General features: G+C 49.0%; 2 protein-coding genes across 5 annotated transcripts in view; both read right to left on the bottom strand.

Moving 5' to 3' along the window:
- LOC139235034 (lysyl oxidase homolog 2-like) overlaps positions 1-2,002 on the bottom strand; it is a 97,119-nt gene extending 95,117 nt beyond the window's left edge. For both annotated transcript variants that reach the window (XM_070866135.1, XM_070866136.1), the window contains exon 1: positions 1,873-2,002. The gene's annotated coding sequence lies outside the window, so the exon portion shown is untranslated. The remainder of the gene's footprint in view (positions 1-1,872) is intronic.
- Positions 2,003-18,182: 16,180 nt separating this feature from the next.
- Positions 18,183-20,350, bottom strand: part of LOC139235035 (ectonucleoside triphosphate diphosphohydrolase 4-like) — a 43,363-nt gene continuing 41,195 nt past the window's right edge. For all 3 annotated transcript variants that reach the window (XM_070866138.1, XM_070866140.1, XM_070866139.1), the window contains exon 13: positions 18,183-18,421. In XM_070866138.1, the coding sequence (XP_070722239.1) occupies positions 18,196-18,421 (226 nt within the window). In that variant the 3' untranslated portion in view covers positions 18,183-18,195. The remainder of the gene's footprint in view (positions 18,422-20,350) is intronic.

Below are 20,350 nucleotides of genomic sequence, written 5' to 3'. Positions count from 1 at the left end.
TTTAAAGTCTCATCCAAAAGACAGCACCTCCGACAGTGCAGTGCTCCCTCAGCACTGCACTGGGAGTGTCAGCCTAGATGTTGTGCTCAAGTCTCAGGAGTGGGACTTGAACCCACAATCTTCTGACTCAGAGGCAGGCGTGCTACCCACTGAGCCACAGCTGACAGATTCATAAAAATACACTAATGAGAAAGACAGATTAGCCCTCCACAGTTTCAGCTCCCTCAAAACATGCCAAAAATTAACAGATGCCTATTGTTTTAACTTCAAACATCATTGGAGAACAGGACTTGGTGCGAGTTAGGACACGAGCTGCCGAGTTTTGGATCACTTCAAGTTTACGTCGGGTAGAATGTGAGAGTCCAGCCAGGAATGTGTTGGAAGTCAAGTCTAGAGGTAACAGAGGGCTTCAGCAGTGGATGAGCTGAGGCAGTGGGCGGAGACAGGCGATGTTACAGAGGTAGAAATAGGCGGTCTTGGTTATGCTGCGGATATGTGGTCGGAAGCTCATTTCGGGATCAAATATGATGCCAAGATTGCGAACAGTGTGGTTCAGCCTCAGGCAGATGCGAGGGAGAGGGGTGGAGTCAATGGCTAGGGAACAGATTTTGTGGCAGGGCCCAAAGACAATGGCTTCAGTCTTCCCAATATTTAATTGGAGAACATTTCTGCTCATCCAACACTGGATGTCAGACAAGCAGTCTGAATTTAGGAACTGTGGAGGGGCCGGGGGGGGGGGGCGTCGAGAGAAGTGGAGGGAGAGCTGGGTGTCGTCAGTACACACGTGGAAACTGACTCCGTGTTGTCAGACAATATTGCCGAGAGGCAGCATGTAGATGAGAAATAAACAAGGGGCAGTGGGCTGATTCAGGTGGGGTTAAGGGACAACTGCAAAATGCCGGGCAAGTGTGTGCGGCTCAGCATCGAGATGCAAGGCTTTCCCACTCCTCCCCTCGGTCAAACACTGCTGGAGAGACTTGGATTACATGCTTTGTATCAGCTCTTTGATGTTACACAGTATTTACAGCACAGAAACAAGCCATTCGGCCCAACGGGTTTATGCTGGTGTTAATGCTCCACACCAGCCTCCTCTCACCCCTACTTCACCTCACCCCATCAACATATCCCTCTATTCCCTTCTCCCTCATGTGTTTATCCAGCTCCCCCTTAAATGCATCGATACTATTCGCCTCAACCCCTCCCTGTGGCAGCGAGTTCCACATTCTCACCACACTCTGGCTAAAGCAGTTTCTCCTGAATTCCCTATTGAATTTAAAATAACTTTTCCCTCTTTTTTCCAGACCTGTGGTGCTAGAACTCCACATCTCCAGTTCGCAGAAGGTGTTGGGAGCAGCGCAAGCCAATCGGTCTCAAATTCACACCCGAAGTGATGTTGTTTTCCCTCTTTAACCCCACATCCACCCACAAAGACCCCTGCAAGAAATTTGGGCAGAACAATACAGTAAAAGTTAGTTGACAAAACTTCTCTGGCAGGCTCACTGAGCAGGAATGGGTTGAATCTGTGAAAGAGCGAGAGAGAGGGAGAGAGAGAAAGCTAGGATTCCACTCCCGAATTAATCACACACCCCCCACACACAAATCTCCATTCCTCGATCTAACCAGGTCTCTACATATCTCACAAAGGCAGCCAACCGCTACATTTTGAAGCCACGTTTTATTCTGAGAGGTGAAGCAGTTTTTGCATCCATTTAATTGCAAAGATTTGTTGTAACATATTGTGACTCATTCCTTAGACATTCAGCCCGGGAGGAAAACTTTCAGGGAGCAGGGGGGGGTGCGTGGGGGCGGGGGGGAAGGAAATCATATGAAGCTCGGGATAAGTTAACAGATAAAGCTGCTCCAGGTACTTACCGAGGGTAAGCTGGTCCAAACAACGACCCCTTGACCCAAGAGGAGACCCTCACCTCTTACCAAAGTTGCCTGACCGCCGCTTCCCCTTCACCACAAAGCCAACTCCCCCCAGACTGTGCTCTCTCTCCAGCTCCCAGCATCGACTCCCAGCTGGGACAGCATGCCTTGCCTGGTCACTTTCACTCGCCCCCTGCCGCCGCCTATTGGTGCACACAGCCATGATGTATTGGCTGGAGCAGCAGCATCCAATCAGTAAAGGGATTCCCTCAACCTCCCCCCCCCCCACTATAAAAAAAAGTTTCCAGATGTGAACTGTTTGCAAAGACTCGGAGTTTGGCGTCGGGACAAAGTCCCACAAAAAGGAGACACATTCCTGCTGGGATTAAATAGTTAAAAGTACAAACACACACTCTCTCACATACTCACACATACAATCACTCTCACACACTCACACCTCTCACACCTCGTTCACACGAACACACACACGATCTGGCATCTGCCAGGACCACTCAGTTCCAGACCTCTCCAGACAGCCTTGGTCCAAACCTGGTCTAAAAAGAGCTGAATTCCAGATGTGAGGTGAGAGTGATTGCCCTTGACATCAAGGCAGCATTTGACAGAGTGTGGCATCAAGGAGCCCTAGTAAAACTCTCCACTGACTGGAGTCATACCTAACACAAAGGAAGATTGTTGTGATGGTTGGAGGTCAATCATCACAGCCCCAGGGCATTGCTGAAGGAGTTCCTCAGGGCAGTGTCCTAGGCCCAACCATCTTTAGCTACTTCATCAATGACCTTCCCTCCATCATAAGGGCAAGTGGGGATGTTCGCTGATGACTGTACAGTGTTCAGTGCCATTCGCAACTCTTCAGATAATGGAGCAGTCCATGCCCGCATACAGCAAGACCTGGACAACATTCAGACTTGGGCTGATAAGTGGCAAGTAACATTCGCACCACACAAATGCCAGGCAATGACCAGCTCCAACAAGCGAGAGTCTAACCACCGTATCTTGACATTCAACGCATTACCATCGCCGAATACCCCACCATCAACATCCTGGGAGTCTCCATTGACCAGAAACTTAACGGGACCAGATATATAAATACTGTGGCAACAAGAGCAGGTCAGAGGCTGGGTATTCTGCAGCAAGTGTCTCACCTCCTGACTTCCCAAATCTACAAGGCACAAGTCAGGAGTATGATGGAATACTCTCCACTTGCCTGGATGAGTTGCAGCTCCAACAACACTCAAGAAGCTTGATACTATCCAGGGCAAAGCAGCCCGCTTGATCGGCACCCCATCCACCACCTTCAACATTCACTCCCTCCACCACCGGTGCACCGTGGCTGCAGTGTGTATCATCGACAAGATGCACTGCAGCAACTCGCCAAGGCTTCTTCGGCAGCACCTCCCAAACACACAACCTCTACCGATTAGAAGGACAGGTGCATGGGAGCACCTCCACCTCCACGTTCCCCTCCCAGTCACACACCATCCTGACTTGGAAATATATTGGCCGTTCCTTCATCGTCGCTGGGTCAAAATCCTGGAACTCCCTCCCTAACAGCACTGTGGAGCACCTTCACCACACGGTCTGCAGCAGTTCAAGAAGGCAGATCACCACCACCTTCTCAAGGGCAATTAGTGATTTGCAATAAATGCCGGCAACTCCCATATCCCATGAATGAATTTTTAAAAACGCACTGTAAAAAGAAAGACTTACATTTATAAAGCGCCTTTCACCACCACCGGACATCTCAAAGCGCTTTACAGCCAATGAAGAACTTTTTGGAGTGTCGTTACTGTTGTAATGTGGGAAATGTGGCAACCAATTTGCACACAGCAAGCTCCCACAAACGGCAATGTGATAATAACCAGATAATGTGTTTTTGTTATATTGATTGAGGGACAAATATTGGCCGGGACACATAAGATCAAAAGAATTAGGAGCAGGAGTAGGCCATTTGGCCTCTCGATCCTGCTCCATCATTCAATGAGTTCATGGCTAATCTTCTACCTCAACTCCACTTTCCTGCACTAACCACATATCCCTTGATTCCCTTTATATCCAAAAAATCTATCGATCTCTGACCTGGGATAACTCCCTTGCCTGTCTTCAAAATAGTGCCATGGGATCTTTTACGTCCACTTGAGAGCAGAGGATGTTCATTGATTTAACGTCTCATCCGAAAGACGACTGTAGACTGAATGTTGATGTACACAAAAGCCTCAACCCCCCCCCCCCCCCCACGTCTCTGTCGATATTCCTTGATTGATGCTGACGGGGCTGTGAGGGGGACTGGGAGCCAACACACTCCAAGCAATGAGAGTATGAAATAACCAGATGCAATTCTGAGGTATGATCACCGTCACGTATCAGCGATACAGACCGATGGGTGGCCAAACACTAGCCTAGAACAGTGAAACCAGCACATTCAACACGTAGGATATATACATAATAAAACGATGACAGATAACTTGGCGTTATTTCAATGCAGTTTATCCAACTTCAGAAACTGTCACGGTGGCCAATGTCCAACTTTCCACTGAGCCAAGGACTGACTTTATCTAAACTAAATTGCATCTGAATAGTCCCGATTCCAGCGTAGATGCACAACAGATGCACATATACTGCTTGAAAGACTGCTTGGTGACAAAGTGCTAATGAGTGCACTTTAAGATTGCAGGAAGTGTCAGAAGCTGCAGCTCATGGCACTCAGACTGAAGGTGCAGTAGCTCGATGTACAATCATTCATCCTTGCAATTTCTTTTTTAAGCCCCCAGCTCTGTCGCAAACCTTCCCTCCCTTCTCCTATGCCTCTTCCCCTGGCCATGTGCCCTTGTTTCTCTGAAGGAGGGAACTAGGATGAGGATGTAACGAACAAGGGATAAAGGGGAACCAGTGGATGTGGTGTATTTGGACTTCCAGAAGGCATTTGACAAGGTGCCACATAAAAGGTTACTGCACAATATAAAAGTTCACGAGTTTGGGGGTAATATATTAGCATGGATATCATCATCATCATAGGCAGTCCCTCGGAATCGAGGAAGACTTGCTTCCACTCCTGAAGTGAGTTCTTTGGTGGCTGAACAGTCCAATAAGAGAGCCACAGGTGGGACAGATAGTCGCTGAGGGAAGGGGTGGGTGGGACTGGTTTGCCACATGCTCTTTCTGCTGCCTGCGCTTGATTTCTGCATGCTCTCAGCGACGAGCCTCGAGGTGCTCAGCGCCCTCCCAGCTGTTCTTCCTCCACTTAGGGCGGTCTTGGCCCATGGACACCCAGGTATTGGTGGGGATGTCACACTTTATCAGGGAGGCTTTGAGGGTGTCCTTGTAACATTTCCGCTGCCCACCTTTGGCTCGTTTGCCGTGAAGGAGCTCCGAGTAGAGCACTTGCTTTGGGAGTCTCGTGTCTGGCATGCGAACTATGTGGCCTGCCCAGCGGAGCTGATCGAGTGTGGTCAGTGCTTCAATGCTGGGGTTGTAAGCCTGCATGAGGACGCTGATGTTGGTGCGCCTGTCCTCCCAGGGGATTTGTAGGATCATGCGGATCCTACATGGATAGAGGATTGGCTAACTAACAGAAAACAGAGAGTCAGGATAAATGGTTCATTCTCGGGTTGGCAATCAGTAACCAGTGGGGTGCCGCAGGGATCAGTGCTGGGACCCCAACTATTTACAATCTATATTAACGACTTGGAAGAAGGGACCAAGTGTAATGTAGCCAAGTTTGCTGACGATATAAAGATGTGAGGAAAAGCAATGCGTGAGGCAGACACAAAAAATATGCAAAAGGACATAGACAGGTTAAGTGAGTGGGCAAAAATTTAGCAGATGGAGTATAATGTTGGAAAGTGTGAGGTCATGCACGTTGGCAGAAAAAATCAAAGAGCAAGTTATTATTTAAATGGAGAAAGATTGCAAAGTGCTGCAGTGCAGCCGGACCTGGGGGTGAAACACAAAAGGATAGTATGCAGGTACAGCAAGTGATCAGGAAGGCCAATGGAATCTTGGCCTTTATTGCAAAGGGGATGGAGTATAAAAGCAGGGAAGTCTTGCTACAGTTATACAGGGTATTGGTGAGGCCACACCTGGAATACTGCGTGCAGTTTTGGTTTCCATATTTACGAAAGGATATACTTGCTTTGGAGGCAGTTCAGAGAAGGTTCACTAGGTTGATTCTGGAGATGAGGGGTTGACCTATGAGGAAAGGTTGAGTAGGTTGGGCCTCTACTCATTGTAATTCAGAAGAATGAGAGGTGATCTTATCAAAACATGAGGGGGCTTGACAAGGTGGATGCAGAGAGGATGTTTCCACTGATCGGGGAGACTAGAACTAGGGGGCATAATCTTAGAATAAGGGACCGCCCATTTAAAACTGAGATGAGGAGAAATTTCTTCTCTTAGAGGGTTGTGGATCTGTGGAATTTGTTGCCTCAGAGAACTATGGAAGCTGGGACATTGAATAAATTTAAGATAGAAATAAACAGTTTCTTAACCGATAAGGGGATAAGGGGTTATGGGGAGCGGGCAGGGAAGTGGAGTTGAGACCATGATCAGATCAGCCATGATCGTATTAAATGGCGGAGCAGGCTCGAGGGGCCGTATGGCCTAGTCCTGCTCCTATTTCTCTGTTCTTATATCGAGCCTGCCCTGTCCTCAGGTTGACCCAAAGCGCTTCACATCCAATGGATTACTTTTCAAGCGCAGTCACCATCGTTATGTGGGCGAGCAACGGAGCCCAAGCTGCGCACAGCAAGATTCCACAGGGACTAAATAAGATACATGTCCATGTCAATCTTTTTCAACGGTTGCGTGAGGCATGACTGCTGACCTCAGTGCCTCAGTGGGCAGCACTCTTGCCTCTGAGTCACAAGGTTGTTGGTTCAAGTCCCACTCCAGGAACTTGAGCACATAAATCTTGGCTGACACTCCAATCCTCCAACTTCAGAAAACAGCAATGCGCTCCTCCTCTGGACTCCCTCTTATAGTTTAACAACTTTTCAGTTTTACAGGGACCAAAACCCAGCGTGATACCATGTCACCAAGGCCAGATACATTGAACGCCGACTTCTTTGTCTTGTAACTCGCCCTGAGTTACGCAGCCCAATGTGTTCCCTGAGAACACTGAGCTGCTTTTAACAAACACAAACCCCCAACTCTCTCGCTTAGAGTTGTCAGCCGTGGCTCAATGGGTAGCACTCTCACCTCTGAGTCAGAAGGATGTGTGTTTAAGTCCCACTCCAGGAACTTGAGCACAAAAATCTAGGCTGACACTCCAGTGCAGTGCTGAGAGAGTGCTGCATTGTCGGAGGCGCCGTCTTTCGGATGAGACGTTAAACCGAGGCCCCATCTGCCCCCTCAAGTGGATGTGAAAGATCCCGCGGCACTATTTTGAAGAGGAGCAGGGGAGTTCTCTCCGGTGTCCTGGCCATTATTTATCCCTCAACCAACATCACTAAAACAGATGATCACATTGCTATTTGTGAGAGCTTGCTGTGTGCAAATTGGCCACCGAGTTCCTGGAGTAGGGTTTGACTCAGTGGTGGGACTGCTTCTCCCTGAGCTACGGCTGCACCTAATGTAAAATGAGGCGAGCAAAAGTGGGAGGTTTGTTTCGGTTTCCTTCTCTGGGGTTTGGGCTGCTGATCAAGGGCCATGCGGCTCTTTGTCAGCCTGCGCAGACACGATGGGCCGAAATGGCCTCCTTCTGCACTGTAAATTTCTATGTTTCTATGTCAATGTCCCTCAGCTTGCCCTTGTTTCTGTTTCGACCTCAGCAGGGTTTTGATGCAGTCTTTCTGCCTCAGGGTGCTGCATTCTCATCATTTTCTGCTATTCCGACATTCTACCCTCTGTAGAATTGAGCTCATCCAAAACGCAGCAGCCCGTGTCCTAACTCGCACCAAGTCCCGCTCACCCCCCACCCCCTGTGCTCACTGACCTACATTGGCTCCCGGTTAAGCAATGCCTTGATTTTAAAATTCTCATCCTTTGTGCGCAAATCCCTCCATTGCCCTCATCCCTCCCTATCTCTGTAACCTCCTCCAGCCTCACAACCCTCTGAGATCTCTGCGCTCCTCCAATTCTGGCCTCTTGCACATTCCCAATTTTAATCACTCCACTATTGGCGGACGTGCCTTCAGCTGCCTGGGCCTCAAGCTCTGGGACTCCCTCCCTAAACCTCTCCACCTTGCTTTCCTCCTTCAAACCTACCTCTTTGACTAAGCTTTTGGTCACATGCACTCATATCTCCTTACGTGTCAGATTCTGTTTGATAATCGCCCCTGCGAAGCGCCTTGAAAGAAAATAGAAAGACTTGCATTTCTATAGCGCCATTCCGGACCACCGGTGGTCTCAAAGCGCTTTACAGCCAATGAAGTACTTTTGGAGTGTAGTCACTGTTGTAATGTGGCCCTGGGATGTTTTACTACGTTGAAGGTGCAATATAAATGCAAGTTGTTGTTGTCACTTTCACTTCCAGTCGGAGCCACTAATTTGGCACCTTCAGGAAAGGAATGTTGGTCAGATTACTGTGTGGCTCTGTCCAACTCCCCTAATAACATGACCTTGGTAGTTTGGATCAGTGAACATGGCTTAGCAAATTCAATCAACCCTCACGGCACAACATTTTACTGATATATTTGGCATTCCTCCTGCGTTTTTGAGAAGATTCCAAGTCTGCATATTCTGCAAACATTTTTTTTTTAAATTGGCGTAAATATTGGAAGGGAAAACGTGTTTGCAGATGAATTCTCAGAATGCACCAGCGCTCAGCTCGCCTGCAGACAGAGCGCGATAATGGTCAAATGGGGCCCTCTTGTGGCAGCTGCAGTGAATTGCAGAAAAAAACAATTTGCTGAGACAGGCTCCACAATTATGAAGAGTTTCACACCAGGAACACTTGTTTAAACAAAAAACTTGCATTTATATAGCGCTTTTCACAACCTCAGTAAGCCCCAAAGCCAATTAAACACTTTTGCAGTGTAGTCATTGTGATCATCATCATCATAGGCAGTCCCTTGAAATCGAGGAAGACTTGCTTCCACTCTAAAAGTGAGTTCTCAGGTGACTGAACAGTCCAATACGGGAATTACAGTATATGTCACAGATGGGACAGACAGTGATTTAAGGAAAGGGTGGGTGGGGAGTCTGGTTTGCCACACGCTCCTTCCGCTGCCTGCATTGTTTTCTGCATGATCTCGGCGACAAGATTCGAGGTGCTCAGCGCCCTCCCGGATACACTTCCTCCACTTAGGGCGGTCTTTGGCCAGGGACTCCCAGGTGCACTTTATCAAGGAGGCTTTGCGGGTGTCCTTGAAACATTTCCTCTGCCCACCTGGGGCCCGCTTGCCGTGCAGGAGTTCCAAGTAGAGCGCTTGCTTTGGGAGTCTCGTGTCAGGCATGTGAACGATGTGGCCTGCCCAGCGGAGCTGGTCGAGTGTGGTCAGTGCTTCGATGCTGGCGATGTTGACCTGGTCGAGGACACTAACGTTGGTGCGTCTGTCCTCCCAGGGGATTTTCAGGATCTTGCGGACATATTGTTGATGGTATTTCTCCAGCGATTTGAGGTGTCTACTGTACATGGTCCATGTCTCTGAGCCGTACAGGAGGGCGGGTATCACTGCAGCCCTGTAGACCATGAGCTTGGTACCAGATTTGAGGGCCTGATCTTCAAACACTCTCTTCCTCAGACGGCCGAAAGCTGCGCTGGCCCATTGTAATATCGGAAACGCGGCAGCCAATTTGCGCACATCAAGCTCCTGCAAACAGTAATGTGATAATGACCAGATCATCTGTTTGTTATGTTGGTTGAGGGATAAATATTGGCCAAAGACACCGGGCCCTTTCCACTCGTAACCCATAATCTCACTAGTTTCCAGCAAGATCTTGAAGAAATGTTTGCAATTCTCTCAATCTAAGGTAAGCATTGTAGCAACGTGGTGATGCTTTGGGCAGGAGAACATTTCTGGTCCACCTGGACTCCTCTTCTGAGCTCTCAGCATCTTCCTTGCTGCGATTCGAGAAGTAAAGGCCCCGGAATCCTATTTCATACAACAACAACTAGCTTGTACGCAGCATGTTTAGCGTAGTACATTGTCCCAAGGTGCTTCACAGGAACGAATATAAAAAATTAGCCACATAAGGAGATATTCGGGCAAATTATCATCCTCCTCTTCTGAAGAAAGCCGGGGTACAGTATTATAGTACGGGGTGTAGTGGTTATGTTACTGGACTAGTAATCCAGAGGCCTGGACTAATGATCCAGAGACACGAGTTCAAATCCCACCATGACAGCTGGGTATTTTAAATTCAATGAAATAAATCTGGAATAAAAAGCTAGTATCAGTAATGGTTACCATGAAACGACTGGATTGTTGTAAAAACTCCATCTGGGTCACTAAGGGGAGGAAATCTGCTGCCCTTACCCGGTCTGGCCTATACATGAATCCAGAGCCTTGTGACTCTTAACTGCCCACTGAAATGGCTGAGTCAGCCACTCAATAATATTCAAGGCGGCGGCTCACCACAAGGCAACTAGGGATGGCAATAAATGCTGGCTTTGCCGGCGATGCCCACATCCCATGAATGAATGGAAAAAAGACCAAAATCTTGGTCAAAGAGGTTGGTTTTAAGGAGTCGCTTGAAGGAGAAGAGAAGTGGAGAAGAGAAGTGGAGAGGATAAGGGAGGGAGTTCCAGAGCTTAGGGCCCAGGCAGCTGAAGGCACGGCCACCAATGGTGGAGCGATTAAAATTGGGAATGCTCAAGAGGGGTTTTTGAAAACTTGCTGTGGTTTTCTGTTCCAATATCTATCCCACAATTCTATCCCCCTCTCACTGGAATACATCTGAGGCTAAATTTCTTAATTCCTGTTGACATCTTTAACTTTTAAACTGCTCCTCACCCTTGAATACTGTGTCTGACAGTAGAAAGTTCCTGGATCTAAATTCTCTGTATCCCTGAAAGACCTCTGACCAGTCCTGTCTCATCCTTCTCTTCCAAAGAGGATAAACCCTGATGGTGGACTTTCCTTCCTGATATCCCAGTCCTCCAACTTCAGCAAACAGCCACATGCTCCCCCTCTGCACTACCTCTCATAGTTTAACAACTTTCCGGAGATACAGGGACTAAAACCGAGCATGATGTGATGTCACCACGCCTAGATACATTTAATGCTGCCTTCTTTGTCTTGTAAGTCACGCCCGAAGTTACATAGTCTAAAGTGTTAAAGTGGTTTTAATATGTATATCGCAATTATATATAGCAAATATTTATTTAACAAATATATATTAACCCCCAACTCTCTTTCTCACTTACAGTTGTCAGCTGTGGCTCAGTGGGCAGCATTCCCGCCTCCGAGTCAGAAGGTTGTGGGTTCAGGTCCCACTCCAGGAGCTTGAGCACAAAAATCTAGGTTGACACTCCCTGTGCAGTGTTGAGGGAGTGCTGCACTGTCGGAGGTGCTGTCTTTCAGATGCAGACGTTAAACCGAGGCCCCATCTGCTCATTCAGGTGGACGTAATAGATCCCACGGCAGCACTTTGAAGAAGAGCAGGGGAGTTCTCCCCGGTGTCCTGGCCAATATTTATCCCTCAATCAACATAACAAAAACAGATTATCTGGTCATTATCGCATTGCTGTTTGTGGGAGCTTGCTGTGCGCAAATTGGCAGGGGCATTTCCCACATTACAACAGTGACCACACTCCAAAAAGTTCTTCATTGGCTGTAATGTGCTTTGGGGCATGTATAGTCACTTCCCGAGACTGTGAAAGGCGCTATATAAATGCAAGTTCTTTCTAGTTATCAGAATACTGCTGTTCAGTTTGCTGGTCTGTTGTCAGAAAGTGAGTCTCTCTTGCACAACTTTCTGATTGTATCTCTCTTGGGATTAGTTGCTGGATGCCGCTGGCAGGGAAGCAAGCATTCCTGCTTGACTGTTTCGCTCAGGTATCAGTGGTGGGGATGACCCTGGGCAGATCACAGGAGCTGTGTCCCTTTATCTGGACGCTGACAACCCTTGAGCAGGTGGGATGTGTTTACTGAACTCATTGCAAGCTGGCTCGACCTAACACATAACACGCCCGAGGGGGGGGGCGGAAACATGAATGCACGGTGGGCTGACCGAACAGGGAGAGACACAAAGGGAGGCCGGAAATGAAAGAACTGTTAGGAGAACCCGAGAATTCCTTCAGGTTGCTGAACGGCGTCCTATTTCAGGAGGTCTGCGGTCCCTTCCAATCCTCTGGTTTGTTTATTTACACCAAGCCCAGCCCTGTGAGAACACCAAGTGTAAGTTGGTCAACAGGGAGTGAAAGCATCTGATACTGTTCACCTGGTCTGAGCTGATGTAATTCAAAGACTTGCATTTCTAGAAGATTTGCATTTATCCATCATCATCATAGGCAGTCCCTCGGAATCGAGGAAGACTTGCTTCCACTCTTAAAATGAGTCCTTATGTGACTGAACAGTCCAATACGAGAGCCACAGTCTCTGTCACAGACAGACAGTCGTCGAGGGAAGGGGTGGGTGGGACTGATTTGCCGCACACTCTTTCTGCTGCCAGCGCTTGATTTCTGCATGCTCTCAGCGAAGAGACTCAAGGTGTTCAGCGCCCTCCCCGATGCACTTCCTCCACTTAAGGCGGTCTTTGGCCAGGGACTCCCAAGTGTCAGTGGGGATGTTGCACTCTCTCAGGGAGGCTTTGAGGGTGTCCTTGTAATGTTTCCTCTGTCCACCTTTGGCTCGTTTGCCATGAAGGTGTTCCGAATAAAGCGCTTGCTTTGGGAGTCTCGTGTCTGGCATCCAGACGATGTGGCTTGCCCAGCGGAGCTGATCAAGTGTGGTCAGTGCTTCAATGCTGGGGATGTTGGCCTGGACGAGGACACTCATGTTGGTGCGTCTGTCCTCCCAGGGGATTTGTAGGATCTTGTGGAGGCATCGTTGGTGGTATTTCTCCAGCGACTTGAGGTGTCTACTGTACATGGTCCATGTCTCTGAGCCACACAGGAGGACGGGTATTACTACAGCCCTGTAGACCCATGAGCTTGGTGGTAGATTTGAGGGTCTGGTCTTCGAACACTCTTTTCCTCAGGCGGCTGAAGGCTGCGCTGGCGCACTGGAGGCAGTGTTGAATCTCCTCATCAACGTCTGCTTTTGTTGATAAAAGGCTCCGAGGTATGGGAAGTGGTCCACGTTGTCCAGGGTCGCGCCGGGAATCTTGATGACTGGGGAGCAGTGCTGTGCGGCGAGACAGGCTGGTGGAGGACCTTTGTCTTACGGATGTTTAGCGCAAGGCCTATGCTTTCGTACGCCTCAGTAAATACGTCGACTATGTCCTGGAGTTCAGCCTCTGAATGTGCGCAGACGCAGACGTCATCCACGTACTGTAGCTCAACAACAGAGATTGGGGTGATCTTGGACCTGGCCTGGAGACGGCGAAGGTTGAACAGCTTCCCACTGGTCCTGTAGCTTAGCTCCACTCCAGTGGGGTGCTTGCATTTATATAGCGCCTTTCACGACCACCGGTCATCTCAAAGCACTTTACAGCCAAAGAAGTACTTTTTGGAGTGTAATCACTGTTGTAATGTGGGAAATGCAGCAGCCAATTTGCACACAGCAAGCTCCCACAAACAGCAATGCGATAATGACCAGATAATCTGTTTTTGTTATTTTGATTGAGGAATAAATATTGGCCCCAGAACACCGGGGATAACTCCCCTGCTCTTCTTCGAAATAGTGCCATGGGATCTTTTACATCCACCTGAGAGGGCAGACGGAGCCTTGGTTTAACGTCTCATCCGAAAGACCGTTCACAACCTCAGGCCGTCCCAGTGCACTTTACAGCCAATGAAGTACCTTTTGGAGTGTAGTCACTGTTGCAATGTTCGAAACGCAGCAGCCGATTTGAGCACAGCAAGCTCCCACAAACCGCAACGTGAAAAAGTAGTTTTAATTGGTTGTGTACCTTTACAAAGAGGGCCACAGGGTTGATATTTAATTGGCAATTAGCCGAAAATGAAAAAGTCAGCCATGTGATAGTGACCAGATAATTTGTTTTAGTGATGTTGGCCAGGACACCAGGGAGAACTCCCCTGCTCTGCTTCGAAATATTGCCATGGGATCTTTTGCATCCACCCGAGAGAGCAGATATAACAAGCAACTGACTTTATCTGTAACTGTATCGAAAACAAACCAACTATATTCGTGACTATTCTGGTCGAATGTGTGTGTAACAACTTGCACCTTTAATGTAGTAAAACGACCCAAGGCAGAAGGTTGTGGGTGCAAGTCCCACTCCAGGTATTTGAGCACCAAAATCTAGGCCGACACTCCAGTGCAGTGCTGAGGGAGTGCTGCACTGTCGGAGGTGTCATCTTTCAGATGAGACATTAAACCGAGGCCCTGTCTGCTCTCTCAGGTGGACGTAAAAAATCCCATGGCACTATTTCGAAGAAGAGCAGGGGAATTGTCCCCGGTGTTCTGGGGTCAATATTTATCCCTCAATCAAAAAAAATTATCTGGTCATTATCACATTGCTGTTTGTGGGAGCTTGCTGTGCGCAGATTGGCTGCCGCGTTTCCCTTCAAAAAGTACTTCATTGGCTGTAAAGCGCTTTGAGATATCCAGTGGTCATGAAAGGCGCTACAGAAATGCAAGTCTTTCTTTATAACAACTTGCATTCATTATGGCCATTAACGCAGTAAGCCATCCCCGGGTGCTTCACAGGAGCGATTATCAAGCAAACATTTGACACCGAGCCACATAGTTTATCAGCAGACACCTGTCCTAATTTCTCTAAGTGAGGAGGTCACACTGCAGCCTAGCAACGCTTTTAGCTGCATATCTTGCTGCTGAATGAAGGCTGCCAAACATCGTCTTCAAATCACAGCCAGGGACATGAGGCGATCAGTTACTGAGCGACTTGTTTTGCAGTGCCATTGCTCAAGGGCAAGAACCATGACTCTCTCCATTGTCCACACTGTCTCCTTCCTGCATGCCTGCTCCACGCTTCCCACAGCCACTAATGGGTCTCGGGGAGCTCACAGCCCATTAAGAACATGTAAATAAACATAAACAAACAGATAAGCAACGCCTTGTAACGGAGGCAAATGATCAAAGCTTCAGGCTCTGGTTTTCCTCACCCCTCCCGGGCTATTAAACCCAACACGGCCATAATGGGTCTGGTACAAGGGCCGGAGAGCCATTCCGTTCAGGAATTCTGTACCCAGAGGCTGGTTCCAGCCCGCTGCTCCCATTCTCCTCGCGGATTACTGGGAGCTCCAGTCTTTCATTGACTTCAAGGCAGTCAATCTGTGACAACCAGTGGCTTCATGCCTGCGCTTTGAAAGAGCGTTTGCTCTCTGGATTTTAGCCTTCCAGCAGAGCAGCTAACGTATTACCGGGCACAGCCAGAGGTGACTGCAATAAGGATGGGCACCCCTGACTTTGCAAAATTTGTACTTTGGTACATCGGGTCGACAGCACAAACAGGCCATTCGGCCCAACTCGTCCGTGCCTGTGTTAATGCTCCACACCAGCTTCCTCCCACCCGACTTCATCTCATCCTATCTACATATCCTTCTATTCCTTTCTCCCTCTTCTCGCTTCTCCTTATATGCATCGATACTATTCGCCTCAACCACTCCCTGTGGTAGCGAGTTCTACATTCTCATCACTCTCTGGGTGAACAAGTTTCGCCTGAATTCCCAATTGGATTTATTAGTGACTGTCTTATATTTATGACCCCGACTTTTGGATTCCCCACAAGTGCAAACGGCTTCTCTACGTCAACCCTATCGAAGCCTCTCATAATTTTAAAGAGCTCGATTAGGTTGCTCCTCAGCCTTCTCCTTCCTCGAGAAAGCAGCCCTAGCCTTTTCAGATGGGTGTAACCGCTCAGTTCCAGTATCATCCAGTATGCACCTTCCCTCTACCGCACCATCTAAAAAGAAAAGACTTGCATTTCTACAGCACCTTTCACGACCACCGGATGTCTCAAAGAGGTTGCTGTGCGCAAGTTGGCTGTCGCGTTTCTCACATTACAAGTGACACCACCACTTCAAAAAGTCCTCCATTGGCTTTGAAAGAACATTGCTCTCTGGATTTTAGCATTCCAAGAGAGCAGCTAACTGCAATAAGGATGGCCCTCAGGGATCAACACCTCGAGCGTGGTCAATGTTTCGATGCTGGCTTGAGCGAAAACACTGACGTTGGTGCTCCTATCCTCCCAGTGGATTTGCAGGATCCTGCAGAGGCTTCACTGATGATACTTCTCCAATGCTTTGAGGTGTCGACTGTATATGGTCCACGTCTCTGAGCCATACAGGAGGACGGGTATCACTGCTGCCCTGTAAACCATAAGCTTGGTGCCAGATTTGAGGTCCTGGTCTTCAAACACTCTCTTCCTCAGGCGACCGAAGGCTGTGCTGGCACAGACAACAAGTTGTTGTTGCTGTAGAATCAGTAAGAGACGTGGATTTGGGATTGCAACACATAACCAAGGCGGGTAGGTGGAGTTAAGATACAGATCAGCCACGATGTAAATGAATGGTGGGACAGACTCCCTCCTATTCCTAGATTCCTATAACAATATGGCCTATTGGTCATATTGTTGCAGTGCTCACACAGGGAATTGGGGGGGCGGGGGGAAGAGAGGGATAGATTTACCTGCGTCTGCGGTTATTACATCGCCTGGTGAGGGGGATGTGGGGGGCTGGGGGGTGGAGGGTGAGGGACAGTGAGTGCGGGAGAATTGAAATAGGGAAAGACAAATCAGACGAGCTCCGTCAACGACATGTCCATGTGTAGTTGCTGTACCCAGGAAGCCCTACGGACCAAAACACAGGACAGGAACATCTAACCATTCAATAACTTGCATTTATATAGCACCTTTATCATAGTGAAATGTCCCAAGGTGCTTCACAGGAGTGTCAGCAAATAAAATTAGACACCGAGCCACACAAGGAGAAATGAGGTCAGGTGACCACATGCTTCATCAAAGAGGTAGGTTTTAAGGAGCGTCCTCAAGGAGGAAAGAAAGAGAGGTAGAGCGGCGGAGAGGTTTAGGGAGGGAATTCCAGAGCTTACAGCCCAGGCAGCTGAAGGCACGGCCACCAATGGCAGACATCTCGGTGGGGTTGTGGGGCTGGAGGAGGTTAGAGACAGGGACGGGTGAGGCCATGGAGATATTTGAAAACAAGGATGAGAACTTTAAAATGGAGTGGTTGCAGGACCGATGTTGGTCAGCGGGCACAGGGGGTGATGGGTGAATGGAACTTGGTGCGAGTTAGGATACAGGCAGAGGAGTTTTGGATGAGCTCAAGTTTATGGTGGGAGGCTTGCCAGGAGAGTGCTGGAATCGTCGAGTCGAGAGGGAACAAAGGCACGGATGAGAATTGTGCACAGATGAGCAGAGGCAGGGACGGAGTCGGGCGATGTTACGGAGGTGGGGGCAGGCGGTGTTGGGGAGGGTGCGGATATTCAACTTGCAGACTGGCCTCCAGTGAATTGATGACGATCCACTGCACCCGATCCGGTAACTCGTCAATGATGAAGACAATAGCATTTTATGAAGGCATTTATTGTTTGTGACGTGGCCTGTCGTATTATTGATTTCTACATAACAAACGCACTGACTTCTTCTCTATTTATTGCAATTATAAATAAATATATCAAGAATTTTCGATTGTCGAAATCTTCATAGCAGCTGTCATTATTACAATGCGTTTCTGCTGGACTAACCTTCTCTTCGCTTGCCCTGAAACCGCTGCCCCAGCAGACATCCAGCCATAACTCGCTGGCCAGAGCAACAAGATTTTCTGAGTCGTGTTTTAAGCCGTTATTACTTCACGAGACTGTCCTGGGAGATTGTCGCTCCTTCGTTCAGTGGCAGTTTTCAAATTTAAAAAGGGGTTGGGGATTTTCCTGGCTGGCCTTGTGTCATGCAAATTTCAAACGTCAGCTCGACAAAACACCAAGAGTGTCTGTGCTCCTGAAATAAGCACGGTGGTGAAACGCACGGCGGGGGGGAATGTCGCTGGGTGTCTGAAGAAGACAGGCAGACACCCCCCCCCCCCCCCGAGGGTAGTCCGTGAGCGGACATTATCTCCTCCCCTTCTCAGGAGTCCGCTGTGTGTCCGTTTCACAGTTCGCAGCATTTGCACTTTGCCTCCGACGAGAGAGAGTTGCTCCGGCCGTCGGTAACGACCGCCCGCAAGTCATTTACAAACCCGCTCCCTCCCCACCCACCCACCCACCCACCCACCCACCTCCCCACACCCCGCCCCCCCACCCCCCCCCCCCACTTGCAGCCCGAATTTCAGGAAACGTCTGGGATCTGAGGTAGCCCGCTTTCTGCCATCCACAGCGCGGTGGACGAGGTGTTGCGCTGCATCCGTCGGTGGATCCGTCGCAGCCGCAGCAGGTACAGCAGGATGGACAGGAGCACCACCAGGAAACAGACAAAGAATAAATAATGGTTGTAGACAAACGAGAAGCCCCTCCAGTGTGTGTGGTTCCCTCGGAAGTTGTCCTGTTGAATGTCCCTGTCGGCATTAAAGAAACGGGATTGAGAAAGGGCGGCCGACGCAGCAGGCAGCTGAAAGACTTGCATTTCTATAGCGCCTTTCACGACCACTGGACCGTCCCAAAGCGCTTTGCAGCCAGATTAAGTAGTATAGTCATGTGGGAAACGCGGCAGCCAATTTGCGCACAGCAAGCTCCTACAAACAGCAATGTGATAATCACCCGGATAATCTGTTTTTTTGTTATGTTGATTGAGGGATAAATATTGACCTGGACAGTGGGATAACTCCCCCTGCTCTTCTTCAAAATAGTGCTGTGTGATATTTTACGTCCACCTCAGAAAGCAGACGGGGCCTCGGTTTAACGTCTCATCCAGAAGATGGCACCTCCGACAGTGCAGCACTCCCTCAGCACTGCACTGGGAGTGTAAACCTAGACTTATGTGCTGAAGTCCCTGAAATGTGTCGCGAGCAGAATGGTCTTTTGCTAAACAATGTAACTATTTGTACTGCACTCTTTTTGTCAGCTATGCGACAGGCCCGAGAGAGAGGAGGAAAGAGAAGAGAGAGGAGGAAAGAGAAGAGAGAGGAGGAAAGAGAAGAGAGAGGAGGAAAGAGAAGAGAGAGGTGGAAAGAGAAGAGAGAGGAGGAAAGAGAAGAGAGAGGAGGAAAGAGAAGAGAGAGGAGGAAAGAGAAGAGAGAGGAGGAAAGAGAAGAGAGATGGGGCTGAGGGGAAAGAGAAGAGAGATGGGGCTGAGGGGAAAGAGAGAGAGAAATGGGGCTGAGGGGAGAGAGAGCAAGAGAGAGAGCGGGGGTCTGGAGAGAGAGAGAGAGAGAGAGAGAGAGAGAGAGAGAGGGGGGCTGGGGGGGGAGAGAGGGAGACAGAGAGAGGCTGCGGGGGAGAGAGAGAGAGAGAGAGAGAGAGAGAGGCTGCGGGGGGGAGAGAGAGGGGGAGAGAGAGGCTGGGAGAGAGAGAGAGAGAGAGAGAGAGATAGGCTGAGGGGGGGGGGGGGAAGGTGAGGGGGGGGGGAAGGTGAGGGGGGGGAAGGAGAGAGATAGAGAGAGAAAGAGAGAGAGAAAGAGAGAGAGAAAGAGAGAGAGAGAGAGAGAGAGAGAGAGAGAGAAAGAGAGAGAGAGAGAGAGAGAGAGAGAGAGAGAGAGAGAGAGAGAGAGACTGGGGGGAGAGAGAGAGAGAGAGAGAGAGAGAGAGAGAGAGACTGGGGGAGAGAGAGAGAGAGAGAGAGAGAGAGGGGGGCTTTCGACAAGGTCCCACACAAGAGATTAATCTGCAAAGTTAAAGCACATGGGATTGGGAAAGTGTGCTGACGTGGATTGAGAACAGGTTGGCAGACAGGAAGCAAAGAGTAGGAGTAAATGGCAGGCAGTGACTAGTGGGATACCGCAAGGTTCTGTTCTGAGGCCCCAGCTGTTTACACTGTACATTAATGATTTAGATGAGGGGATTAAATGTAGTATCTCCAAATTTGCGGATGACACTAAGTTGGGTGGCAGTGTGAGCTGCGAGAAGGATGCTATGCGGCTGCAGAGTGACTTGGATAGGTTAGATGAGTGGGCAAATGCATGGCAGATGAAGTATAATGTGGATAAATGAGAGGTTATCCACTCTGGTGGTAAAAACAGAGAGACAGACTATTATCTGAATGGTGACAGATTAGGAAAAGAGGAGGTGCAACGAGACCTGGGTGTCATGGTACATCAGTCATTGAAGGTTGGCATGCAGGTACAGCAGGCGGTGAAGAAAGCAAATGGCATGTTGGCCTTCATAGCGAGGGGATTTGAGTACAGGGGCAGGGAGGTGTTACTACAGTTGTATGGGGCCTTGGTGAGGCCACACCTGGAGTATTGTGTACAGTTTTGGTCCCTAACTTGAGGAAGGACATTCTTGCTATTGAGGGAGTGCAGCAAAGGTTCACCAGACTGATTCCCCGG

This window comes from Pristiophorus japonicus, chromosome 22 (genome assembly GCF_044704955.1).
Source record: "Pristiophorus japonicus isolate sPriJap1 chromosome 22, sPriJap1.hap1, whole genome shotgun sequence".
Taxonomy (NCBI): Eukaryota; Metazoa; Chordata; class Chondrichthyes; family Pristiophoridae; genus Pristiophorus; species Pristiophorus japonicus.
The sequence above is the reverse complement of the archived record's forward strand: the minus strand, read 5'-3'. Positions and strand labels throughout refer to the sequence as shown.